The sequence below is a fragment of the Lineus longissimus genome, chromosome 5 (assembly GCF_910592395.1).
Source record: "Lineus longissimus chromosome 5, tnLinLong1.2, whole genome shotgun sequence".
Classification (NCBI taxonomy): Eukaryota; Metazoa; Nemertea; class Pilidiophora; order Heteronemertea; family Lineidae; genus Lineus; species Lineus longissimus.
Genome location: NC_088312.1, coordinates 4,847,191 through 4,869,057, shown reverse-complemented (window position 1 = coordinate 4,869,057; position 21,867 = coordinate 4,847,191). Strand labels below are relative to the sequence as shown.

General features: G+C 40.9%; 3 protein-coding genes across 6 annotated transcripts; 1 reads left to right on the top strand and 2 right to left on the bottom strand.

The window, feature by feature from the left end:
* The first annotated feature begins 970 nt into the window (after nucleotides 1-970).
* On the top strand, nucleotides 971-5,992 carry LOC135488484 (uncharacterized). Its single transcript, XM_064773109.1, has 2 exons — nucleotides 971-5,458; nucleotides 5,747-5,992. The coding sequence occupies exon 1, from the start codon at nucleotides 1,137-1,139 to the stop codon at nucleotides 4,959-4,961; it is 3,825 nt and encodes a 1,274-aa protein (XP_064629179.1). The 5' UTR covers nucleotides 971-1,136; the 3' UTR covers nucleotides 4,962-5,458; nucleotides 5,747-5,992.
* A 1,246-nt stretch (nucleotides 5,993-7,238) lies between these two features.
* LOC135488490 (procathepsin L-like) lies at nucleotides 7,239-12,369 on the bottom strand. Of its 2 annotated transcripts, none has more exons than XM_064773119.1 (8): nucleotides 12,227-12,369; nucleotides 11,050-11,247; nucleotides 10,629-10,771; nucleotides 10,150-10,341; nucleotides 9,688-9,879; nucleotides 9,229-9,394; nucleotides 8,943-9,051; nucleotides 7,239-8,759 (listed from the first exon to the last, which is right to left on the bottom strand). In XM_064773119.1, exons 2-8 carry the CDS (start codon nucleotides 11,225-11,227, stop codon nucleotides 8,660-8,662), a joined length of 1,080 nt encoding a protein of 359 aa, XP_064629189.1. In that variant the 5' UTR covers nucleotides 11,228-11,247; nucleotides 12,227-12,369; the 3' UTR covers nucleotides 7,239-8,659. The 2 variants fall into 2 exon arrangements, with proteins under 2 accessions (XP_064629189.1, XP_064629190.1); XM_064773120.1 differs by lacking the exon at nucleotides 12,227-12,369 and adding an exon at nucleotides 11,516-11,622.
* A 389-nt stretch (nucleotides 12,370-12,758) lies between these two features.
* Nucleotides 12,759-21,124, bottom strand: LOC135488489 (coiled-coil domain-containing protein 181-like). 3 transcript variants are annotated; one of them, XM_064773116.1, is made up of 7 exons: nucleotides 21,013-21,124; nucleotides 20,103-20,239; nucleotides 18,805-19,189; nucleotides 17,309-18,021; nucleotides 16,614-16,679; nucleotides 15,221-15,375; nucleotides 12,759-15,012 (listed from the first exon to the last, which is right to left on the bottom strand). In XM_064773116.1, the coding sequence occupies exons 2-7, from the start codon at nucleotides 20,208-20,210 to the stop codon at nucleotides 14,841-14,843; spliced, it is 1,599 nt and encodes a 532-aa protein (XP_064629186.1). In that variant the 5' UTR covers nucleotides 20,211-20,239; nucleotides 21,013-21,124; the 3' UTR covers nucleotides 12,759-14,840. The 3 variants fall into 3 exon arrangements, with proteins under 3 accessions (XP_064629186.1, XP_064629187.1, XP_064629188.1); XM_064773117.1 differs by having other exon boundaries at nucleotides 17,309-18,018; XM_064773118.1 differs by lacking the exon at nucleotides 16,614-16,679.
* Nucleotides 21,125-21,867: the final 743 nt, after the last annotated feature.

Below are 21,867 nucleotides of genomic sequence, written 5' to 3'. Positions count from 1 at the left end.
TCACCACGACAACTGTTACGCACCCTGCTGTTAGGCCAACGGTAGCTGCTCCGAAAATGGATTTAAAAGTCGATAGGGTGGAAAAGCCTACCTTTACGGGGAAAGTGCTTGACTACTTTCAATTCAGAAAGGACTTCAAGTTTGTGTATGCCAAATACTCTGAGGAAGAAACTCTTTACTGTCTTCGCAAAGCAGTAGGAGACGATGGCCGCAAATGGTTAGTCGCAGTGAACTCTGTGTCCGAAGCGTGGGCCATCCTGGACCAGCAATACGGTGATCCACGTGTAATTTCTGATGCAGTTTTGAACAGCCTTGCTAAGCAGAAACCGGTACCAGAGGAGGATATGACCAAGTTTGCAAACTTTTACCACCATATCAAGAGCGCAAAGAACATACTCGGGGAACTGCATCGCGCAAACGATTTAGACAACTCTACAACCCTGGCAACGATGGAATCAAAACTTAGTTACAATGACAGACTCAAATGGGCTAGATTTCAATTAGAAAAGGTTGTGGACCCTTGTGTTGATAGTTTTTTGAGGTTTTTGAATGTTGAAATGAATGTAAAGCGTATTGCTGGTGCGGAAATTCGTAGTGGGGCATCGAGTAATTATGGCAACGGTAGTCATAAATCCGGAAAGGTGTGCGCTGAAACCGCAAAATTACGCAATGAGGCCGCATCCTCAAATTCTTATGCTACAGTGTCATTTGGTAAATCAAAGGCCGCTCCATCTTCACCTGGAACCGCGTCCGCAGTTAATACTAGAGAACCTCCTAAAACCTCATGTTGGGTTTGTTCCGAGCAACATAGGCCCCAGGAATGTGGAAAATTTCTTGGGATGAGTCTAGGGCAGCGTTTATCTGAGGTAAAGAAAAACAAAGGTTGTTATTTTTGCCTAAACAGGCATTATGGCCAATGTAAACAAAGAAGAAAATGCACAAAGTTGACTGACAATCAACCCTGCAAGTACAGTCACCATGTTTTGCTTCATGGAGCTCCCTTTGAAGTTAGAGACAGCCCTGTCCCTAGTGTGGCTGGATTTGAAGGTGCAGTGACCAACCCAATCACAGCAGAAGATCGAAGCCTCCTTCCTGTCATCCAAGGCAACATATCAAACCCATCCACTGGTCGGACAATGGCTAAGGCGTGTGTCTTTCTTGATAGTGGTGCCTCCCTTTCACTGATAAAGGAAAGCACGGCAAAGAACTTGGGACTTCCAGGACAAAACCTCACGGTGACCATTGGGAAAATTGGAGCGTCCGAGGAGGAGTTTTGTACAAAACTTTATAGTCTGATCGTGCAATCAGTCAAAGGGGGTCCAAGTTTCAGAATAGAGGCTATAGGTATTCCCGAAATTTGTGGTGAGATCGCTAAGGTGAACACAGATGTTTTAGCACAGCTGTTTGGGGTGGAAAATGGTGAACTTCATCGTGGTTCTGGTCACCCAGATTTATTGATTGGTCTGGACTTCGTTAAATTTCATAGTGGTGAGACAACGGTAAAAGGGGATGTAGCACTTAGGAAATGTCCATTAGGCCCAGTGTTATTTGGAATCGGTGAGGGAATTGGGCAGAAAGCTGGCATTCATCTCCTGCAAGAGGTTCATCGTGCTCCTGATGTCAGTCTTAAGGAATTCTGGTCTGCTGAGGAAATGGGGATTGCTCTGAATCCATGCTGCTTGGAAAGCCCAGGTGAGAAAAAGATGACTCCCATCGAGAAAGCAGAAGATGAGATGATCCGAAAATCAGCAATCAAGGTTGGAGAGCGATGGATGATTCCTATTCCATGGAAAAGGGACCCACGAGAGCTTCCTGATAACTACACTCAAGCACTGGCAAGATTACAGTCCACCGAAAAGAAGTTAAGACAGAACGATGAGTATGCGCGGATGTATCAGGGACAGATCGATGACCTTGTTGCACGAGGGTGTGCTAGGAAACTTACCACAGAGGAGATCGAAACCTACAATGGTCCGGTATTTTATCTGAGTCATCACGCTGTCCTCAGGCCAGAAAAGGAATCTACACCTTGTCGGGTTGTCTTCAACAGCGCAGCAAATTTTCGTGGTCACTGTCTGAATGAGTACCAGTGTAAAGGACCCAACCTGCTGAACAGCCTCCTGGGAGTGATCATGAGATTCCGCGAAAAACCCATTGCGATATATGGGGACATCTCCAAGATGTACCATTCGATTCTTATATCACCAACTGTCGATGCCAATACTCATAGGTTCTTGTGGCGCGACTTGGAAAACCGCCCTCCGGATATTTACAAAAAACTTGTGCTCACCTTTGGAGATAAATGTTCACCGGCAGTTGCAAACACGGCCCTCAACCTCACCGCTGAGGAAGCAGCTGCCCAGTACCCTGAAGCTGCTGAAATGATACTCAACTCGAGATACATGGATGACATAGCTGATAGCTTGGATGATGATGCTGAGGCAGAGCAGCGAAAAGATGAAGCCGACCAAATATTGGAAAGAGGCCATTTTCGGATCAAAAAGTGGACATCAAATGCCAGCCGCCAAGAAACAGAGCCGACGACAGGAGAAAAGTTCACTCTTCTTTCAGCTGATGACAAAGTTTTAGGCATCTGTTGGGATCGCGTATCTGACACGCTTCACATCGCTTGCAATAATGTCAACTTAAACGTAAAATTAGGCAAAATAGGAGAAGCGCTACCGCCAATCATGACCAAACGAATGATACTTAGTGTTATAGCGGGGGTATTCGATGTCATTGGATATGTCTCACCTTTTTTGATCACTGCCAAGATTGGGCTACAAAAACTGTGGCGTGAAAATTATGGATGGGACGATGATATTTCCAGTCAGGAGAAGGAGCTCTGGCGTCAGTGGTTCATACAGTTGAGAAAACTAAAAGAAGTCCAATTCGACCGATGTCTGACCCCGACAGGTGCACAAGGGAAACCAATTTTGATCGTCTGTTGCGATGCTTCGGAGCAAGCTTTTGGTGCTGTGGCCCACATAAGATGGCTTTTGGACACGGGAAAGTTTGATGTGCGTTTTGTCATGGCAAAATCCAAAGTTGCGCCTTTGAAATCTCTTGGTATCCCAAAGCTGGAAATCAATAGCTGTGTTTTAGGGGCACGGCTAAACCACACCATCAGATCGAATACACGTCTTGATTTTGAGAAAACTGTTCTATTTACAGACTCGAAGATTGCATTAGCGTGGATTCAGTCCGAGTCCCGGGTGTATAAGCCATTTGTTTCCGTGAGAGTAGGGGAAATTCAGATGAAGAGCGACAAAGCTGATTGGCGGCACATCCCATCTGAAGACAACGTTGCAGATGATGTCAGTAGGGGCCTTCAACTAGACCAACTTGATGGACGTTGGAAAAATGGAGCCAGCTTCTTGCGGCGCCCCGAGGGAGAATGGCCAAAGGATAGAGGGGAAATCGTCGGGAGTACGGAGAAAACAGCCATAGAGTCGGAAAGGAGAAAGGTGCAGATTGTGTCAGTCACCCTTGCAGAAATCCAAGACAGCGAAAGTTACATCAAGAGGTTCTCAACGCTAAGAAAAGCCATTACGATAACGGCCATGAGAGACAGGTTTATATACAACCTGAAAGCAGTACTTGGAAAACAACCCAAAATGACAGGGGACATCACTCTGGAGGAAAAACAAAAGGCTGAGAGAACTCTTATACAAGATGCCCAACGTGCACTGGTACCACTCATGGAAAAACAGAAGTTAAACAATCTTTCACCGACAAAGGATGAAAATGGAACTATTGTAGTAAAAGGACGTACTCGGCATTTGGTTTCGTACGACGTACACAGTCCACCCATATTACCGGCCACTGCGTGGCTGTCGACACTCATAGTCCGACATGTGCATGGTAACTGTGGACACCCTGGGATAGCAGCTTGTGCAGCCAAGGTGAGAAGGAAGCACTGGATATTGGGTGTGGCACGCCTTGCCAAAGCAGTGAAAAGAAGATGTGTATTTTGTCGTGAATGGGCAGGAAAGACGGAACTACAAGTCATGGCTGATCTGCCATTGTGTCGCCTACAGCCGCACACTCCACCATTCCACTACACATCAGTTGACCTGTTTGGGCCAATAAACGTACGGATAAGCCGCAATAAGACTGATAAAGCATACGGTGTGCTATTTACCTGCCTTATGGTAAGAGCGGTTTACATTGATGTCGCCACTGACTACTCGACTGAAGGGTTTTTAATGGTGCTGAGAAGATTCTTTGCAGTAAGGGGATACCCAACAACCCTATGGAGCGATCGGGGAAGCCAGCTTGTAGGAGCAGATGCAGAGTTACGTCGTGCAGTTGAAAACTGGGAGCAAGCCGAATTGAAAAACTTCTGCCATGAAAGACAAATGGAGTGGAAGTTCTTCACGCCCACTGCAGCACATCAGAATGGCTGCGCAGAAAGTATGATAAAGACGACAAAGTTGGCGATCAAGAGGGCTATCGGAGAACAGACTCTTACAGCACTTGAACTACAAACGGTGTTCTTCGAAATAACGAATCTAATCAACTCGAGACCCATAGGACGATGTACTAATGATCCAGATGATGGTCCGTATCTGTCACCAAATGATCTGTTACTTGGTCGTGCCAGCTCCACAATTCCACAGGGACCGTTCTTGGAGACCAAAAATCCACGCCATAGATATGAGTTCTGTCAAAAGGTAGTACAAAACTGGTGGGTGCGTTGGTACCGCGATGTTTTTCCTGAACTTGTGCCTCGCAAAAAGTGGCACAGCTCGGAGCGCAATGTCTCAGTGGGGGACTACGTCCTGGTGAAAGATCCTAATCCTATTCGGGGTCAATGGAACAAGGGGCTGATAATAGAAGTGTTCCCAGGAGACGATGGAAAGGTTCGAAATGTTCGTGTAAAAACCGCGCGCGGAAAGTATGAACGCCCAATCACGAGGATTGTCGTTTTGTATCCAGTTGAAGGTTATGAAGATTAGTCATGACCGCAATACTTGACAAGTAGTTGAAAAAATTAGGGACACTGAACTCTATAAGAGTATTCTGTTTGTTTCATTGAATACTTGGTATTCATATTCCAGTCATGAAGTTCACGTTTGAACTAGGTTTGTTCTGTTTGACATGTTTGAAATTTGCTAGTTTGTATCTTTGTAAAGTTGAATCATTATATTGTATTTCATGTTAAAGGTAAAGGTTACCCACAATTTCAAGTTTTAAGGGGAGTGTCCACGAATGTCTTTGTTTCATACTCTAGGTGAATTCAATAGGAGTATCTTTATGTTTCATATCCAATGGACTCTGTCAGCGGGGGGAGGGTGGATTATTAGATGTGGATTATGGCGCGGAAGTTTGAATTTCCCGCACAGATTATTTGTAAGCGCATGCGCACTCGCCAAACTCGAAAACAACCGGAGTCAGGAAGAACGGAGTGGTCGGGGAAAAAGGGTCGATTTTCATATACTATATGGGCAGACTGGTAAGAAATCTATCTGTATTATAAGATCAATATGTATAGAAAGTGTACGCCCCTCAATATGTAAGAAAGACTCCTGGTAATAATAGTAATCGCCGGTGGAATTGGCGAAGGTTCATTTCCATGTGGTCGCGCACTGTTCTTCAATGCAGTGCTGCCCTCTTTTATTCAGCTTATAACTAAAGTAATAGAAAGAGTACTGTAAAATCGCACCTGAGACATCAGTTTGCTGGGAATTTCTAGTTATGGTCAATGTTAATGTCACATTCTGTTCACATTGTATCATTGTAGGTTTCAAATGACCTTTTGGACCTTTGTACGGTTAGAAGTCAAGAAAATCGAGTCATAGTAAAAGTCTGCGTTTCGTCCATTGATTGAATACAACTCCGACCCCCCCGCCTTCTCTCTCCAATATCTAGTATCTGAGCTTGCGAATTGCTAGGATCTTAACAAGGTTATTTTTCGTGTCCACAAGTCATACTTGTCCATTGTTGTTGTGATAAAGCAAATGGCAAAAATAAATTTATGATATGAAAACTATTTTTGACTTCTTTTTGGTAGTGACTACTGAGGAAGGTGAAAGTTACCAACAAACTTCATAACCCCCCAACAGAGAGTTTTTGGATCAGTGCAGGATCTTCACCAGACCTCACTGGTGCTCTGAAAACCATCCCAAAACTGCTCGGCAGAGTTAACTCGTTGACATGCTTGCATTTAACAGCGGGAACATTGATGGCCGTCCTGTCTCGGTTTGACCCCAGTCCGAGCATATCCATAACCAAGTTTACAACACCTCTCCATGTTTTTCTCACGTGAGACAAAGGTTTTGGCCTTAGCAAGACCTTCCTCTCTGCCTGTTGAATGTTTACAGCGTTAAAATTTCATAATCCGCCACATCTGCGCATTATTATACCAAGTATGGATTTTAATCTACCGGTATACTTGCAACTCACATAATATCGAATTTCCCCAGGAGACTATAAAATCAAAGACGCTATATTTCATGTACAAGGGCAAAGTTCCAATACTTCCTGTACATGGATTATGTATAAGGACTCCCAGTGAGTACATAATAGCTGGTTGCCATTGGTGTACTTGTTGACCATAAAGGCTAATAATAACATACAGTAAATTGAGTGGAACCTCTATTGGAGGTCACCTCGATAGGGAGAACAAGGAAGCAATAAAGCAAGACATCTCGAGAGATCAATGAAAATATTGGCCTACTCATGCAGGACAGTTTGAATACAGTCTATGTCAACATCTTAACTCAACAAGGTTGTGTTGTTTGCTGGTTTTATTTTGGCATTTCCAAAAACGAAATCCTTGGTTTGCGTATGCGCCACGTGGAGCGTAATTCAATGGATTTAGACAAACTTCTTAGATTTGTGATTCTAGAAATTTAATTGGGAGCAAGTCTGGTATCACAGCATCTACATGTAGAGCTTCAGGGCCTTTCATTCGGTACCAATGACCTTCCTTAGCTTATGCGAGGAAGGAGACAATCATGCAGCTGACCCTAGTATGCCTATATTTTGTACAACGGTTGCACATATGCCTGGGATTCAGCACAAGGTGCGTTGGGATTTGTAAACAAAGATCCTTGGTGGCAACACCACACACCACCTCTACAATATTTAGTCCAAGCGCATTTTGATACATGTTTCCTGTTCCCAGGATGGGGAAAGGTGTCCTCCTGGCAGGGTTGTAAGGGAGGTACTGTAACAGCTTCCCATGGCATCGTGAGAAGATTAAAATTACGAATAATAAAACAAACTCATCATTTGTTATGAAATCTTCATTTACTGAAAAGTTTTACTATACAAATGATGAAAATACAACTGTATTTAACAAATACGGGCTGGTAAATTCTAGATACTGTTCCATGAGATTACTATTGACTGGCAATCCTCCATGCTATGTAGAGATTCACATCATGATTAACCAACTGTACTTCACACGGATGACAAAGTGTGCCACATGGATGGGTCAATGATGTGATCTGATGTCCATTTTCACCATCATTCCTCATAAAAATGGCAGATTATTCGGTGATAACGTCATCAGTATAGGCTCTATAATAGCATTTTTGGATCATAAAACCCCTTCCACAATTAAAGACAGCCAGGCCTTTCAATTACATTACTTTGGTGACAACAAACTTTTCAATTCACGTATTCACCAGATTGAGAATTGTAGCTGTATGACAGTTCATTCAGAACCAATGGTTTTTACAAGAGCTCATATCAAAACCAAAATTTATTTAGTCAAATCCCAAATGCATAATCTGCAGGAAGAATATCCATTAACATCGATTCAAAAAATCATTTCATCTTGAAAGGCAATGGTTATATACACAATGCATGGTCTGGCTTCGAGATTCTCAAAACAAACACAAATTTACACAAGAGAATACCTTAAACAACATACATCCACCTTCATCACAAAACAAGCCCAAGAATGTGATGTCAGCTGTTGATATGAAATGACAGATACCCAAAGAACCTTGCACACAGCAATAGCACATCATCACTAACTTCCAAAGATAAGCTTTTATCCATATAAGTGAAACATTAACATTAGCTTTCATCCATGATTTAAGTAAATTAGACACTGTTGAAGTACATATATTTCTGACTTGATGACCTAAACATTACAAATTTGGTGCATTTTTATGTAGTCCACGCTTTCAGTGAAAACCTTCATGGATACAATTTTTGCTGGCTCTGCTGATTCAAATATACCCAAAGGCACAAAAATAGGCTCGAAAGAAAAAAATCTACAAAATGAAGTCAAATTGTGAACTAACATAAGCGAAAAATCAGAAAGTGCAAATGATAAAATATCAACCTGACATTCATAGAGTGACTCATAATTTTGAAAATTTAGTAACATCATTTCCTTATCTTCAAATTGAAATGAGAAGTAGTGAAAGTTTACACTGGACTCCAAGAGACTGAACTGACAGTAGAAATAAACTATCATATAGAATGAAAGTGGAAGAACAGAAATGTTTCAGTACCATGGTTACTGGTAGCTAACCAGGGCAGGGGCAGCTGATTACTCTCAGTAAGGAGGTGTTGAGCCTCTGTCTGGCTTGGGACTTTTAAACAAGAAGAAAATCACAGGCCAATTTAGTTGAAAAAGTAGCATGTGCACTGATCTATAATATACAGGACGAAAGTCGATTGCATTGTTTTGGAATTAAACAAGAGGATAGCTAGCCTGTGTTGCTACTCCGCACTGGTTGTCCTTGTTGCGCACCATTTTGACGAATCCATCCTCTCCCCAGGTTACACCCCAGCTGAAAAAATGTTAATAATTATAACTTAGAACTCTGCAGATTCATGAAATGGTGATACCACATTGTAAAACACATCAAAACAGAGCGGTATTCGAACCATCAGATATCTATACTTTCTCATTCACATTCCAAAACTAAGTATGCTCAACAACTGCAGATTGATGTCTTGGAGTACTGTCTTACCTGTTCTTGACAAGCCAGTAATCAATTCCGTCTTCACTTGAACCGTATCCAACCATCAAGACACCATGGTCAAGTGCTGTGCTGCTGCACTCAGGCTCATCATAGACACCTGAAAAAGGAATAGTGTGATACGAATGTGAGGTTGTGAATCAAGTGCCATTACTAACGTATTGACATATAGAGAAACCAATTACTTAACGATGCATGCTTGTTTCAGAGTCGTGTTCTGTGCACTGCCAGGCGCAATCACCATCAAAGAGGTAAAAAAGTAAACAATAGTTCTTACCTGAGTGATACAGTTGGAATGATGTGTGTCCTGCATCGATAGCGACAGAGATTGGACCAACTGTAGCAGATGCTTCCTTCAGTTTAATTTCATTACCCGATGGTAGGTCAACAAACCCAGAGTCAGTAGCGCCAACATCAGATTTTTTGAAACGGCATCTTTTGTCCTGAATTAGAAAATTAGTTGATGGTAGACTCAATGACAAGGAGTTTTACGGCAAAATGAAGTAAGAGATGTGACAGAGTCGTTACTATTAGCACCAACATCAAATTAGTGAGGAGTTTGTGCAGCCCTTTTTCATGAATTTTGACACTCCAGCTATCATGATGAACATTTCCACTTTGCAGAACAGTTATTCCTTTCCAAAAGAGTGACCAGTCAGATGATGTAGATGATTAGGATGTCGCTCTCTTCACTTGTCACTTGAAAACTGATGCAACGATGCTACAAAATACTAACCTTAGCTTGGTAAGGGTACGAGACTTCAGTATCAATACCGCCATTGGCTTTGATATATTTGAAGGCATTATCCATAAGGCCACCATTACATCCATTGTTGCCATATGATTCAGAGCAATCGACCAGATTTTGTTCACTCAAAGACATCAACACTCCTGTTTTCTTGAAGTGTTGGCCTTCCAAGGAACCAGTCTGGAAAAGGAAATGCCAAAAAATGAAGGACAAAGCAACATGAGATACTGTGTTGCACTTGTTAAACTTAGCTCGAACTATTTTGAAAGCATGTACCCTTTCCTACCGAATTTGTGGTAAGCATTCAGCAGTTCAAAAAGTAGACTCATGTGAAAGTCATGATGATATCGACAGAGGCGGCCAATGGTCCAATGAACCATGGTATCAGAAAGAAAAAGGAAGTCTGCTGCAAGTCAGATCGTCTAAAAGATAGTCAAAAAGCGTACTCACTGTACTGAAAGCCCAGCATGAACCGCAAGATCCCTGGTTCTTGACAGGTGTGACGTAACCTTTGGTCCTCCAGTCGACAGTATCAGGAACGGACACAAAACTGGGAGAAAGGTAGGTGGCACCGCCTGACTTGGTCGACCAGTTTGGGTCCATTTTGTAGCCATTCATCACTTTCCTGAACTCCTCGGGTTCCTAAAAGAAATGATGTGAAGATTTTCTGTTGTTTGTTGGACTTGGTGTTCCTATCTCTTCATTACTGTGCCGCTCATTTGGGACAATGAGGCAACTGCTTTTTCAATCGAATGCCTGCACAAATCTGCTGCTGTCTGGATACTTGCACAAGCTTAGTAATGGTATGACTATGAGGGCAAGTTGAGGTGGATCAATCAGAAAATGTATGCATGTTACCAAAATCTTCATACTAAAATTCCATGTATACCAACCAATTTTCAACCAAACCAGTACAAATTCTTACTTACCATGTCTGCATATTTGTTAACTCCAAGCGTGTAAGATTTCTGTCCCTTCTTGTGGAGTTCGTTGTGCTTGTCAATGATGAAGAGATTCTTTACAAAGATTTCAAAACGTTTAATTTCCTCTGCGATTGTTGTGTAAGTTTTATCTGAAGCAAATGATCAAGTTATTAGCTATCAGTATGAATTAGTTAAGCTCCCAAGTATCATTCCAATTGGGCAAATTGGCACGAGTTTCAATGAGTGTACACGAAATTTAAGCCATGCAATCAACAAAGCATACTAAGGCATTGTCAAGGCTGGACAATGCCTTGGCACTACTTTTAACTTTGTTTAACTTTGGATTCTGGTGAGAAGAAAAGAGAAGGCTGTCGTATGATAATTTTTCACCATTAACACAGAAAAAGGTCACTTCGCTTTCACTTACTGTGTTTAGCCTTGAAAGCCTCCCACTTTGACTTGTAGATGGGTTGTGGCATCTCTGGTTGTTCCATTGTCTGAACTGGACCCTCCTGAGACATCTGGACGACTTGTGCTTTCTCTAACGTATACCATGGAAGTGCCATGGAGCTGGCTACACACAGCATCAACACAAAGGTCTTCATTTTGATGCTATATCACAGATCTAAAAGGAAAATGAGAAATAATTTAAATTAGGAGACAGCTCACAGTCACAAATGTCAAGTTTCAAAAGATCTGAAAAGTCAAATCACTGTCATTGATTGTCAATAGCTGAATGGTCAGACTAGATAAAACTGGGCCCACACTGTTTTGGCTTTGATAATGATCAGTAGTAGAATCAATTCGTCATTGTCACTTCCAAAGAATACAATGTTAGAAGAACCATCCAGTGAGCATCAAAATCTGTTGAAGAATAGATGTTCTAAACCTACATGCTTTGATAGAAGTGAGTTCAATCTGGGAATGTGGTTCATTCACTGAAGACGGTTGCTTTATAGCGCCAGCTGGACTTTGATTCTTATCTGTAGCCAGTATCATGGGATACAAAATCACATGAACAGCTCAAGTTGTGTTCAGGTCAATCCGTACATTGGAAACCAGAAGGTGACTCATCACATTCCACTTATCACCATCAGCCATCGGTCAGCTGACAACTCAGCATTATACCTAACTGATCATGTGACATTGAGGTGGACAATGCAATAATTGGCCTCTGGTCAACTGGATGGGCCAGGAAGTCCTGTTGTTAACAATTGTATTTATAAATCTAGGTCAATTACTGCAATTCATAACAACTGAGCTGACATTCCCATTTTTAAATGCCTTCTTTCCTTTGTCGTGGTGGGATTATCTCGCATATTTTATAAATCATTAAATGGAGGTCAATTACTGCATAGACATCCTCATTCAAATGTCTTCTTTCCTATATAGTGGGATTATCTTTTTCCAATGAATGATTACATCATCATCATTCCTGTTATTTCAATATACTACATTCTAGCCCATCTCTCACTCTCACTCTCATCTCTCATTCTCTGCCTCTGGCCACTTTGAGTTGACTTGACGAGTATTTTTTATCAGAAAATCGGCAACAAACCTACATATTAACATGCAATAGGGGCCTACACACTCTAGAAACTTACCTTTATCAAGTATGAAATGCCAAGTTCGATTTCGCCAACAAAAATAGAAGAAAATAGAAGTTTTAAATGGGAATGAGTTCTGTCCTTCAGACCCTCTCTTGTCTCATGACTTGTCATGTGACTTTCATGTATCACATGATTAAACCAGGCGGAATGAAGCAATGACCAGTTAAATACTTTGCAAATGCATTTATCCACTCAACATGCAGAAAAAAGGTCAGTATTCTAAAATATAGGATTTATGCACATTGATAATGAGTTAGATTGCATTTTTCTTATTTTCCTAATAAATTTCGTTGACTTATTCCATTTTATGACGTCATTTATCTTCCCCACCCCGTTGCCAAACCAACCTCGCCTGCCCGTTTTAGTTTATTAATTCACCAAGGCGAGGCGCTGTAATCGACTCCGTCTGCTGGAAGACAACATCCGTCTTCTCGAAGACAGTGGTTGTGACATGAAATACCAACTGCTATCAATCATTTGCAATATCCAAAAGTATCTCCTAATGACAACAAACACTACATTTATACAAATAAGTTTATTGGTGAATAATACCTATCTATCAACAGTAGGACATTAATGAATGTTTTGATTATGAAAAAGTTCCCAATGCTATCAACAGCTCTGTCGACACAATGGATGGGACAGCAAAGAATGGACGGATATATCAGAGGATTTGTATTTCAGTGGCAATTGCAACAAGTCAATGAAAATAAATTCATAGTCTTGCAGCAAAAAAATTAGAACGCTCACAAGGCCTCGTGTCTTTTCCCTGTCAAGACTGTGAAGACAACAGAAGGAGCGGCACTTTCACTCAACAGTATCTCCTGGAGTGTTCGAAAGTTCTACTTAAATCATGACACATGTACACACTAGAAGGCCTGCTGCGTAGATCATGACAGTTCAATGCAATTCCTGAGTCTCTCAAAAATCAAGACAAAGATTTTCACAGACTTGTTTGGAGCTGTTAACGAATGACTGTGGTAAAATGGATGGTCAATTGGCATGTTTCATATCAAACAGCTCAAAGAAAAAGAAATTCAGTGTGTTTCCAAATAACAAAGCCTACCTTTTTCTGGAAATATCATTAAATATCACAGTTACTTCAAAGATCATAAAATCAACAAACATACAAATTCTAAATTTTCAAATGTTGGCACAATATTCCAATGATTACCGGAATGTAATCTGTATCTGGCTGTCTGGGTGGGTTGGTGAAAAATAAGTACAACTGAATAAGTATGTACATGTACATGATTTCAATTTGGAAAACGCAAAGAAGAATTCACCAATGTTTATGCATGGGTCACAACTACAGGGCTGAGGATTTTGGCAGAAAAAAGGCATTTTGTGACTTTTGGTGCATAGACATAGTGGATTGATATTGAGCAATTTGAAAAAATGAAGGCACAGTGCTATACATGTAGATACAGTGGTCTGTTTTAGGACTGGGGTTATCTTGACTTTGACAGAAGCTATGAAGAACCTGTAATATTAACTAAATCATAACCTTATAAAGACTTATAACCATTCAGTTAAAATCGATCATATCTTTGCAAAAGAATATTCTGGAAACAAGGATCTCCTCTGCAACATGTTCCCCAGTCCTTGACATGCGTGAGAAATTGTGAATGGCAGTTCACATAGGACTAAGACAAATTTGTACAACTAATGTAACACCAACAGTTTCTGATATGTTGCAGCAGACTTTGTCAAAATGTCAATTTTTAAAGTGAAGACAACATGTAGTGGACTGCAGACTGACACTTCAACTTACATCAAAATATCCGTCTATTTTGACGGCATAATAGTCAAAAAAGTGATTGTCAGTGAATGCAACAAACCAATAGGATTGGCCATCAGTTCTACAAATGATACACTTTCCTTTACCACATACGATTATATGAAAAACAGATTGCAAAGAATACATGGACATATTGCCTTTCATGGAAAGTATGGACGGCATTGTGATATGATACCATAAATTTGAAAATGAAATAAGAAAGGAATGTCCTCGCAACCCTAGCTTGCTCTATCGCAGATAGCATTTCAACTGCTACTGCCGAATACCAGTATGTTGTAATTCGGGTGTGAACCATGGTACTGTTCAAAATCGGACGGAAAGGACATTCTGTTCTACGCATACAAAAAGGTGCTTACGAATGTATAACCCATCAAGTACAATTACATAACAACTGGCTACTTTAGGCCTTGGACTAATCCAAGACAACCAATGACACTTTTCTAAAGTTTACACAAAATGACAGACTGAGTTGAATATTCCCATAGTGGAAAACCCGAAATATTTCCAGCCATTTCAAATCGCAGTTTGTTGAAAGTGCACTTTCACTTTTATCTGTAAACGCGAAAGATAAAAGGCATACACAAACATATATTTCCGAGTTTACAGTACTGTCTAACTTGTTTATAATGAGTGGTGTATAACTGGGTTAACTTGCATTATAATTTGGTTGTTTGCTCATAACATGCAACTCCCTTAAGTCTTAAACCTATAAAATGAATCCGACATTTTCTGCTCTTTTTATGAGAGTCAGACCAGCCTTCAACAATGAAAATGTAACTACTTTTGCCTATCAGTCTTAAGCAATCCTCACACGCGATAACCGTAATAGTCCACATATCGGAACGAGTGAGAGTATTGAATGGCTCGAGCCAACGCCTGAGATTTCCGTGATCGCCGAAGATACAACATGGCAATCGACTGCTTCTTTTTCTTATAGTCTTTGCTGTTCTTCATATCAGCATTTTTCTTCTTTAGCCACCTGAAAATTAGACATAAAAATAAATTGAAAAGCTTTTTTCATTCATCATCACAGAATCCTGAATCACTGACATACTCATCATCTCAAGTATAATCTCCGGAGGAATGCTCAAAAATGAAATATCACTGAAGCCAAAGTGTCTAAAACTCCATTTCACTTTCCACAGAGAAACTCGAAAGAGGAAATAGACCCTGATCAGTCTACTTACGCCTTGTATGCCTTATCACAATCCTTCCGTGTACGGTAATAGTAGCCATCCTGAACCTCCCTGATCTTCTCCCCCTCCATTTCTTTCTCTTTTTGCTTCTGCTTTGCTTTCACCTGCAGCCATTCTCTGAAAGCACCCTCACTATCTCGATCATCCTAAAAGAGTCAAATAGTTGTAAAATGTTTCTAAACTCAATACGGTATATGGTATACGGTTTTACAGAAGGCGAAACCCATGCACAACGCAACGCGAACTATGTGCACTGGATTCGTAGAAACAAACTGAAGACGGCTCAAAGATTGTATACTAAAGAGTAGGCCATACCAGTTGAAGAAACAACATGTGCTCCATGGCCACATTAAAATGACTTTGTGCCTAGCAGCAGTACTGACACAGATTGTGAATTTGAGTCTAGAAGCTTGGTAAGCAGGAGTACATGCAAGAACAAAATACTCAACCTGCGCATGAACAGTAAAAGGGACATTCTAAAATGCAGTCCCTGTGAACTGTTTGAACAGTTATATGAATACATGGAGTGGAGGATTAAATACAGACAGTTTAAGGCACATCAAGATGGTTCACTTTCAAGGATTAAAATTCAGTTTCCAAATGACAGATTTGTCACATTTGTATGCTAAGGAGACAGACTGATCATTTGTACCCTCCATTGTAAGAGTAAATAGTCTTAGGGAGAGCTGATGACATCAGAAGCGGGTGGATAAGATCCTGATGGTGTCCTGTAGTGGCAAGGTGAACCTTCTTGAGGTGCCGTAGACTTCAGGGTGAAAAGAAAGTCTTTGACAATCTCCAATGTCATTCACACTCACAGACAGTTTGAGTTAGTATGAATATATATAAACATTTGTTCTGGTTAATACAAATATCAACTAGATCTTAAAACATGTAATTCAGGTCAGGAAGAAATGGAAATTAATACATGTGGTTTTGTCAGAAGCTGGGAAAGAGGTATACATTGCTATTGGTTCAATGGCAGATTTCAGTGGGGTGCTCGCAGGTCTGTACGCCCACAAACTCTTCAAATGACAATAATTAGAGGAAATGGTACTGCAATTGTAGGTCACACGTTGCCTTTACAATTTTTCCCTGCAAACAAGCAACTGCCACTCACACTTCACAAAGAGCTGCAATCAAGTGATTATTGTTGCAGGTTGCAGCAATTTGATGCAGTAATTTAAATTGCTTGTTTGTGGGGCACTTGAGACTCAAAATGTTCTGCCACTGAGTGACCTTAGAATTGTAAAAAGTGCCATTTGAAGCAGTGTTTGTGGGCAGTGTAGAGACTTTGAACATCAACAGTGCATGATATATCACCACAGGGAGTATGGATTCTCCAAGATGTGGTACCCCACATGAAAACATTCGTTATTCTTACCTCTGCCTCTGTGCTACCGGTGCTATTGGCAGCACTAGAACCGCTACCAGCATCAGAAGACTCACTCTGGAGATCAAAGTATTGAAAGTATAAAATAAATGCCAATAACGAGCCAAACCAGTTGATGTCAAGTAACAGCTTGATAAGAGATTTTCAAATGAACACCAAGGCAGTCAAAGACTTTCTTTGCATTGACAGCACTATCCTGTGAGTGCTGATGTGATGCAAATTAGTAACACCTCACTGCAAACTGACACAATGTCTGTGAATCACATAAACTACAACTTTAGGAAGTTAAAAGAAGCATGCAAGGAATGAGCCACACCCAGGAAATCCCTTACAGTTACAACTAATACCGGAACGAAAGCCAGGGATATGTTATTAGGCACAGGCAACCCTACGGGTACAACCAATACCGGAATGAAAGCCAGGGGTATGTCACTAGGCATAAGAAAGGTGTCCCTACTGTTAAAACCAATACCTGAATGAAAGCGAGGGGTATGTCATTAGCCACAGGAAAGGATTCCCTATCGTTACAACTAATACCTGTACGAGAGCAAGGGGTTCGTCATTTACCCACAACTCATAATCTGGCACACTGAAGATACTCTGATACTTGCTTTTGAACCTGCCATGTTGCCCGCTGGCCCAGCACTTAAAGAATGCTGCCACCTATTATTACGCCCAAGACTTACCGTCTTCACTCGTTGACTTGCAGCTTCCTTCTCCTCCTGGTGCCTTCTAGCAGCATCTTCCCGTTTCCGATTCAACCACGCCTGGAAAGCATCCTCATTATCTTTACGTTTTTCTTCCTCATCTTCTTTTTTTTGTTCAGCTTCAGCTCTCTGACGTCGAAGTAGAGCCTTATCCCGTTCTTGTTTAATCGCTTTCTGGGCTTCGCTTAAAGCATACGGAGATTTATAACCACTGGACCAATCATCATCCTGATCACGAGAGATGTGGGCCGACTGAGCACGCCGATTCGGTTGATGCCGCTGCTGGCGACTGAATCCATTAGCCGTGGCTGGTCTGGGTTGACTCGGAGGGGAGGGGGACAAGGAAGAATCACCAGCGCCTACTGCATGTGGCAGACCACCATACTCCGCGGCAAGTGGATCGTCAGAGTCAACAAGTTCAAATTTCCCATCACGTTCTATTAACACTTTATTTTCTTTACCTTTGGGTTTTTGAGTGTCCTCGCTGGCACTTTCATTACTCTGATTCGTTTCTTGTTCATGCTCCTCTTCATCGTCACTAAACACTGGTGGTGGTGCCACCAGGTCAACTAGGTTTTGCTTGAATCCAACCTTCACCACCCGATCCTCATTGACTGGCACACCGTCGGTTTCTAATTCCGCATTTAATAGTTTGATTCGTTCTGACACATCATACTCTGGAGGATCCTCTTCTGAAGTGAAAAAAAATATAAATGAAAATTCCCAAATCGTGACGAAACATTTGCAAGCTGAAACGGAACCAGTATCATTAGTTTTTTACTTCTCTGCTGACAACAGTTCAGAGCTGTGAAATCAATGGAGATACCCTACCAATCGTAGAAAAATAGCCTCGGAACTTCATTTCCTCGAAATCACATCCAAATTGAAAGTGAACCCAACAGAAAGAAAGTCTTGTATCATTGCAAATTGAGAAATATTTTACAAGGTAATCATTGTATCAATTTCAAGTGAAATGTATGATAAATTGTCGCGATAGCCTTTGTGGCAGCAACATGTCCTGAAAGCTTCAAGAAGAATGAGCTGGCCCAAGTAAAATATCATGCTTTTGTCAACCAACAAACTGTTGATCCTCCGAGCATTAAAAATTATCATAAATAGTACTCAAGCCTTGTACGACCCAAAGGCATTATCATAAGGGTATCCAGTTCTGTCTATATTGGACTCAGTTCATCAATAATTCTAGAGAGTGCAATCAAATATGGGGTGTTTTTCTTAAAACATGGAGTGACAATAGAAAATTTACTGTGATTGACAGCTATTTAACTGCCCAAAAGCCACACTATTAGTGTAAATAATTTTAGGACATACATATAACCAAGTATGGGTTTATACTTGATGTAACTAAAAATCCTTTTAGTTCAGTCTTACTCCATGCTGACTTATCATACATTAAACACTACCCTAACTCAAGGTGCTAGTCTGTTTCACTTCCAACAATATCTTGTCAAACTCACCTGGTAAATAATCATACTCTGGATCACCCTTCATGTTATCCAACTCCGCCATGGCTTGCCGCTGGTCATCCGTCAGTGTGTAATCGTCTCCATCCTCTTCCCTACTCCCAGGCTGTGGTGAAGATGCTGTCTCTGTTTTTGCTGATGGAGATGACTTGTCCTCTGCATCATGAGCTGCTTCACCAGCTTCAGGTTCTAGCTCAGGACTTGATACATCTGGACCGGACAAATCCCTTTTTTCTGGCCCAGGCTCACCACTGCCATCTTCCTCTTTACCTGAGCCCGCTGTCTCAGCATGACCCTTTTCATTATTGTCATCTTCTGTCAGAAGTTTATCAATGTTGTCTTCGGTTACCTCTTCATCCATGTTGCCTTCTTTTGATTTCTAAAAAGAAAAATTGGATATATCACAACACGATCAATTGAATGAAGGTGTCCTCAAGAAATTGAATTTTTTAATATGCAGTACTGTAAAGAGCATAATGATATTGATTCTGTCGAATGGCACTTATTTTAAAGAACTTGTCATCAATAACATCCGTAATTAGATATCTTATCAAGTGCATCTATAAGAAAATATGTCACAAGGTTAATATAAGTGGCATACATGCAGCCTGCACAGATGATATAAAAATTATTAGAATACAGTATAATTATTAAAGCCCCATACAAACTTGTACTTGTAGAGAGTGGTTTCTAAGCCCAGTTCATTCGAATCAACGGACAATAAATTATTCCTCCATTGCCATTGTTAAGTTGATTCTCCCCAATGGCAATGGCAATACAACCCCATAACAAATTTTCCCATTGTTGTAAATTCTCAGTGCAAACCATTGGTCTTTAATTGGTTTGGCAATTGAACTTAAACTTGTTTACAAAGGCCTACCTACAGGGCAAGTGAAGGATCAGGTTTGGCATGGTCTGGTCATGACATGAGGTCACCTTTGAAGTTCTACAATTGCAATATGATACAGTTAGTTGCCCTTATAAAGCAAGAACCACACAACCAAATCTTCTTAGAAAAGATTATTTTGCAAAAGGGATGACCAGGAATATATTTTATTGATTGTTTTTTAAAAAGGCTGTTCAAAAACTGCTTTTTATGCAGTGAAACCTTTGCTATGTTTAAAAATTGTCTATCTGCAGTCCAACAAATGACCGTAAATGAAGTCTCTGAGTCTTAGGAAGGCTGTAAAACCATCGATTGAGGGCAGCCAGGTTAAGGTTGGAAGTAATTAAAAAGCCTATGGAATGGAATGCTGGCCTGAAACAGAGAATAACTGCTTATGGCCTCTCACCTCTTGTGCAGCCTTCTCTTCTTTTTCTATCAACCAATCAAGCTGCTTGTCTATGTCCGGTTCTCCATCCCCATAAAATTTCGCCGCACTTGGAGATACTTCACTCATTTTCAAGTTGCATAGACATCAGACAGCACCTGAGTTCGGAACAAAATGAGTTAAATAAAAATAAGTGACTGGAATGACTGACTGAGTGAATTTGCAAGGACGAATCTTTGCACAGCAAATAAACATTTACTGGCCGAATTACCAAGTATAGACTATGGGTAGGCCGGTGGCTATGGATCTCCAACCTCAGGCATTAATTACATGGACACTAGCTGGGTTTGCGACAGGGCCAGGAAATTGTGCTATGGGGCATTTTACAGTAGTCTCTCCTCTTGTTTCCAGCTTTCAAGTCTTAATTTGCATACGCATGCGCTGTTGTGTTAATGCTACTCTTCTTACTAGGTCTAGGCCTACTGTTGAGATGGGCCATGGGAAGGCAACACTGCTAAAAGCCAACACTGCAACAGTATACACCATCATAGACTAAAAAAGGCAAAACAAAGGTCTTTTTACTCAGGCGCTACTATAGTCAGGGCCTGCCCCACTATGTGCATTGACTGAGACAGCACTGCCCTGGTCAGCATGTCACATCCTCACTGTAGGCCTACCTGTACAAATCACCATACATAGTGCTCATGGGGCCAGGCCTTAAAAATCCGCAGTAGGGCCTACATAGTAACACACCCATGCACACACAATGACATGCACATCTTCACTGACACATTCACATTGACGATAGACACTGACTCTGTCTCTGATAGAGCGACAGTTGTCTAAAAGCATAATCTAAAAGTATGTATTCTTCAAACACAACCAGCTATTTTCATCCAATTACACTTTATTTCAATTATTTAGATCTTACCAGTCCAACAAAATCAAAATTGCAGTGTCAATGTCCCCAAATAGGTGACTTTTCGTGACTTTAATAACGGCTATTTGCCCATTTTCATTGAGTCCTTTAACTTGTTGTTTTGCTGCAGCCTTGGTAATGAGGGCGGGCACTTGTTTTGATTGACAGGTAATCGGTCGACTACAGCTAAAAGTGTAGTGATCATTTAACGCATATTAAAGTAAACCTTATATATTCATTTACAAGCATTTTTTATCACATAAAAGGTAATGTATTATTTTTAACTTTTCATTTTGTATTTCAAGCAATCAGATGTTATTAGAAGGCCATTTTACTGTATTTTATCTGGGGTGAATATATGCGTTGTGAGGCTTTGTTATGGCCTGCAGTTTATCTTTTTGCTATCGCGAGTCGTCGATGTTTTCGATTCAATAATCCCTGTATGTTACTCATTTATGTGTGATATTTTATGAATAGTTTTGTATTTAAAAAAAAATAATATTAAAGTCAACAAAACCCACAAAATTTCAATATTAGGATCCTCATAAGGAAGGTGACTTTGTGGTAACAATCGACGGACAAGCATTGGGAGGTTGGTTCAAAACACGTCAGAGACATATTTGGCATTGGCATGTCAATGCTGAGGGAATTCGAATCGAGCACTGACATGGCTTACGCCACATCCTCTTTCGTGCTCAGGACGACCACCTTCCATTATTGGTATCGTATTTGTGCCATAGCATACACTCCTGAGGCATCGCATGCAGGTTTTCTCTAGCCCTTTGGCTATTGTATAGGACATCTACGTATGGAGTGTACTATACAGCCGAGCCTTGTTGGGGTTCTGCGTCTGATATAGAGACGCTA

What these genes read in the sequence shown, in the direction of transcription:
- LOC135488484 (XM_064773109.1), top strand. Translation starts at nt 1,137, where the DNA reads ATGGCTAAGGCGTGTGTCTTTCTTGATAGTGGTGCCTCCCTTTCACTG.
- LOC135488490 (XM_064773119.1), bottom strand. Translation starts at nt 11,227, where the DNA reads ATGAAGACCTTTGTGTTGATGCTGTGTGTAGCCAGCTCCATGGCACTT. An exon ending in CATGCTGGGCTTTCAGTACA is followed by an intron (nt 9,880 to 10,149) that starts GTGAGTACGCTT and finishes TTCCTTTTCCAG; the next exon opens with ACTGGTTCCTTGGAAGGCCA. An exon ending in ATTCCAACTGTATCACTCAG is followed by an intron (nt 9,052 to 9,228) that starts GTAAGAACTATT and finishes TTCCTTTTTCAG; the next exon opens with GTGTCTATGATGAGCCTGAG.
- LOC135488489 (XM_064773116.1), bottom strand. Translation starts at nt 20,210, where the DNA reads ATGAGTGAAGTATCTCCAAGTGCGGCGAAATTTTATGGGGATGGAGAA. An exon ending in CCGGTAGCACAGAGGCAGAG is followed by an intron (nt 15,376 to 16,613) that starts GTAAGAATAACG and finishes TGACTCTTTTAG; the next exon opens with GATGATCGAGATAGTGAGGG. An exon ending in TGTGATAAGGCATACAAGGC is followed by an intron (nt 15,013 to 15,220) that starts GTAAGTAGACTG and finishes TCTAATTTTCAG; the next exon opens with GTGGCTAAAGAAGAAAAATG.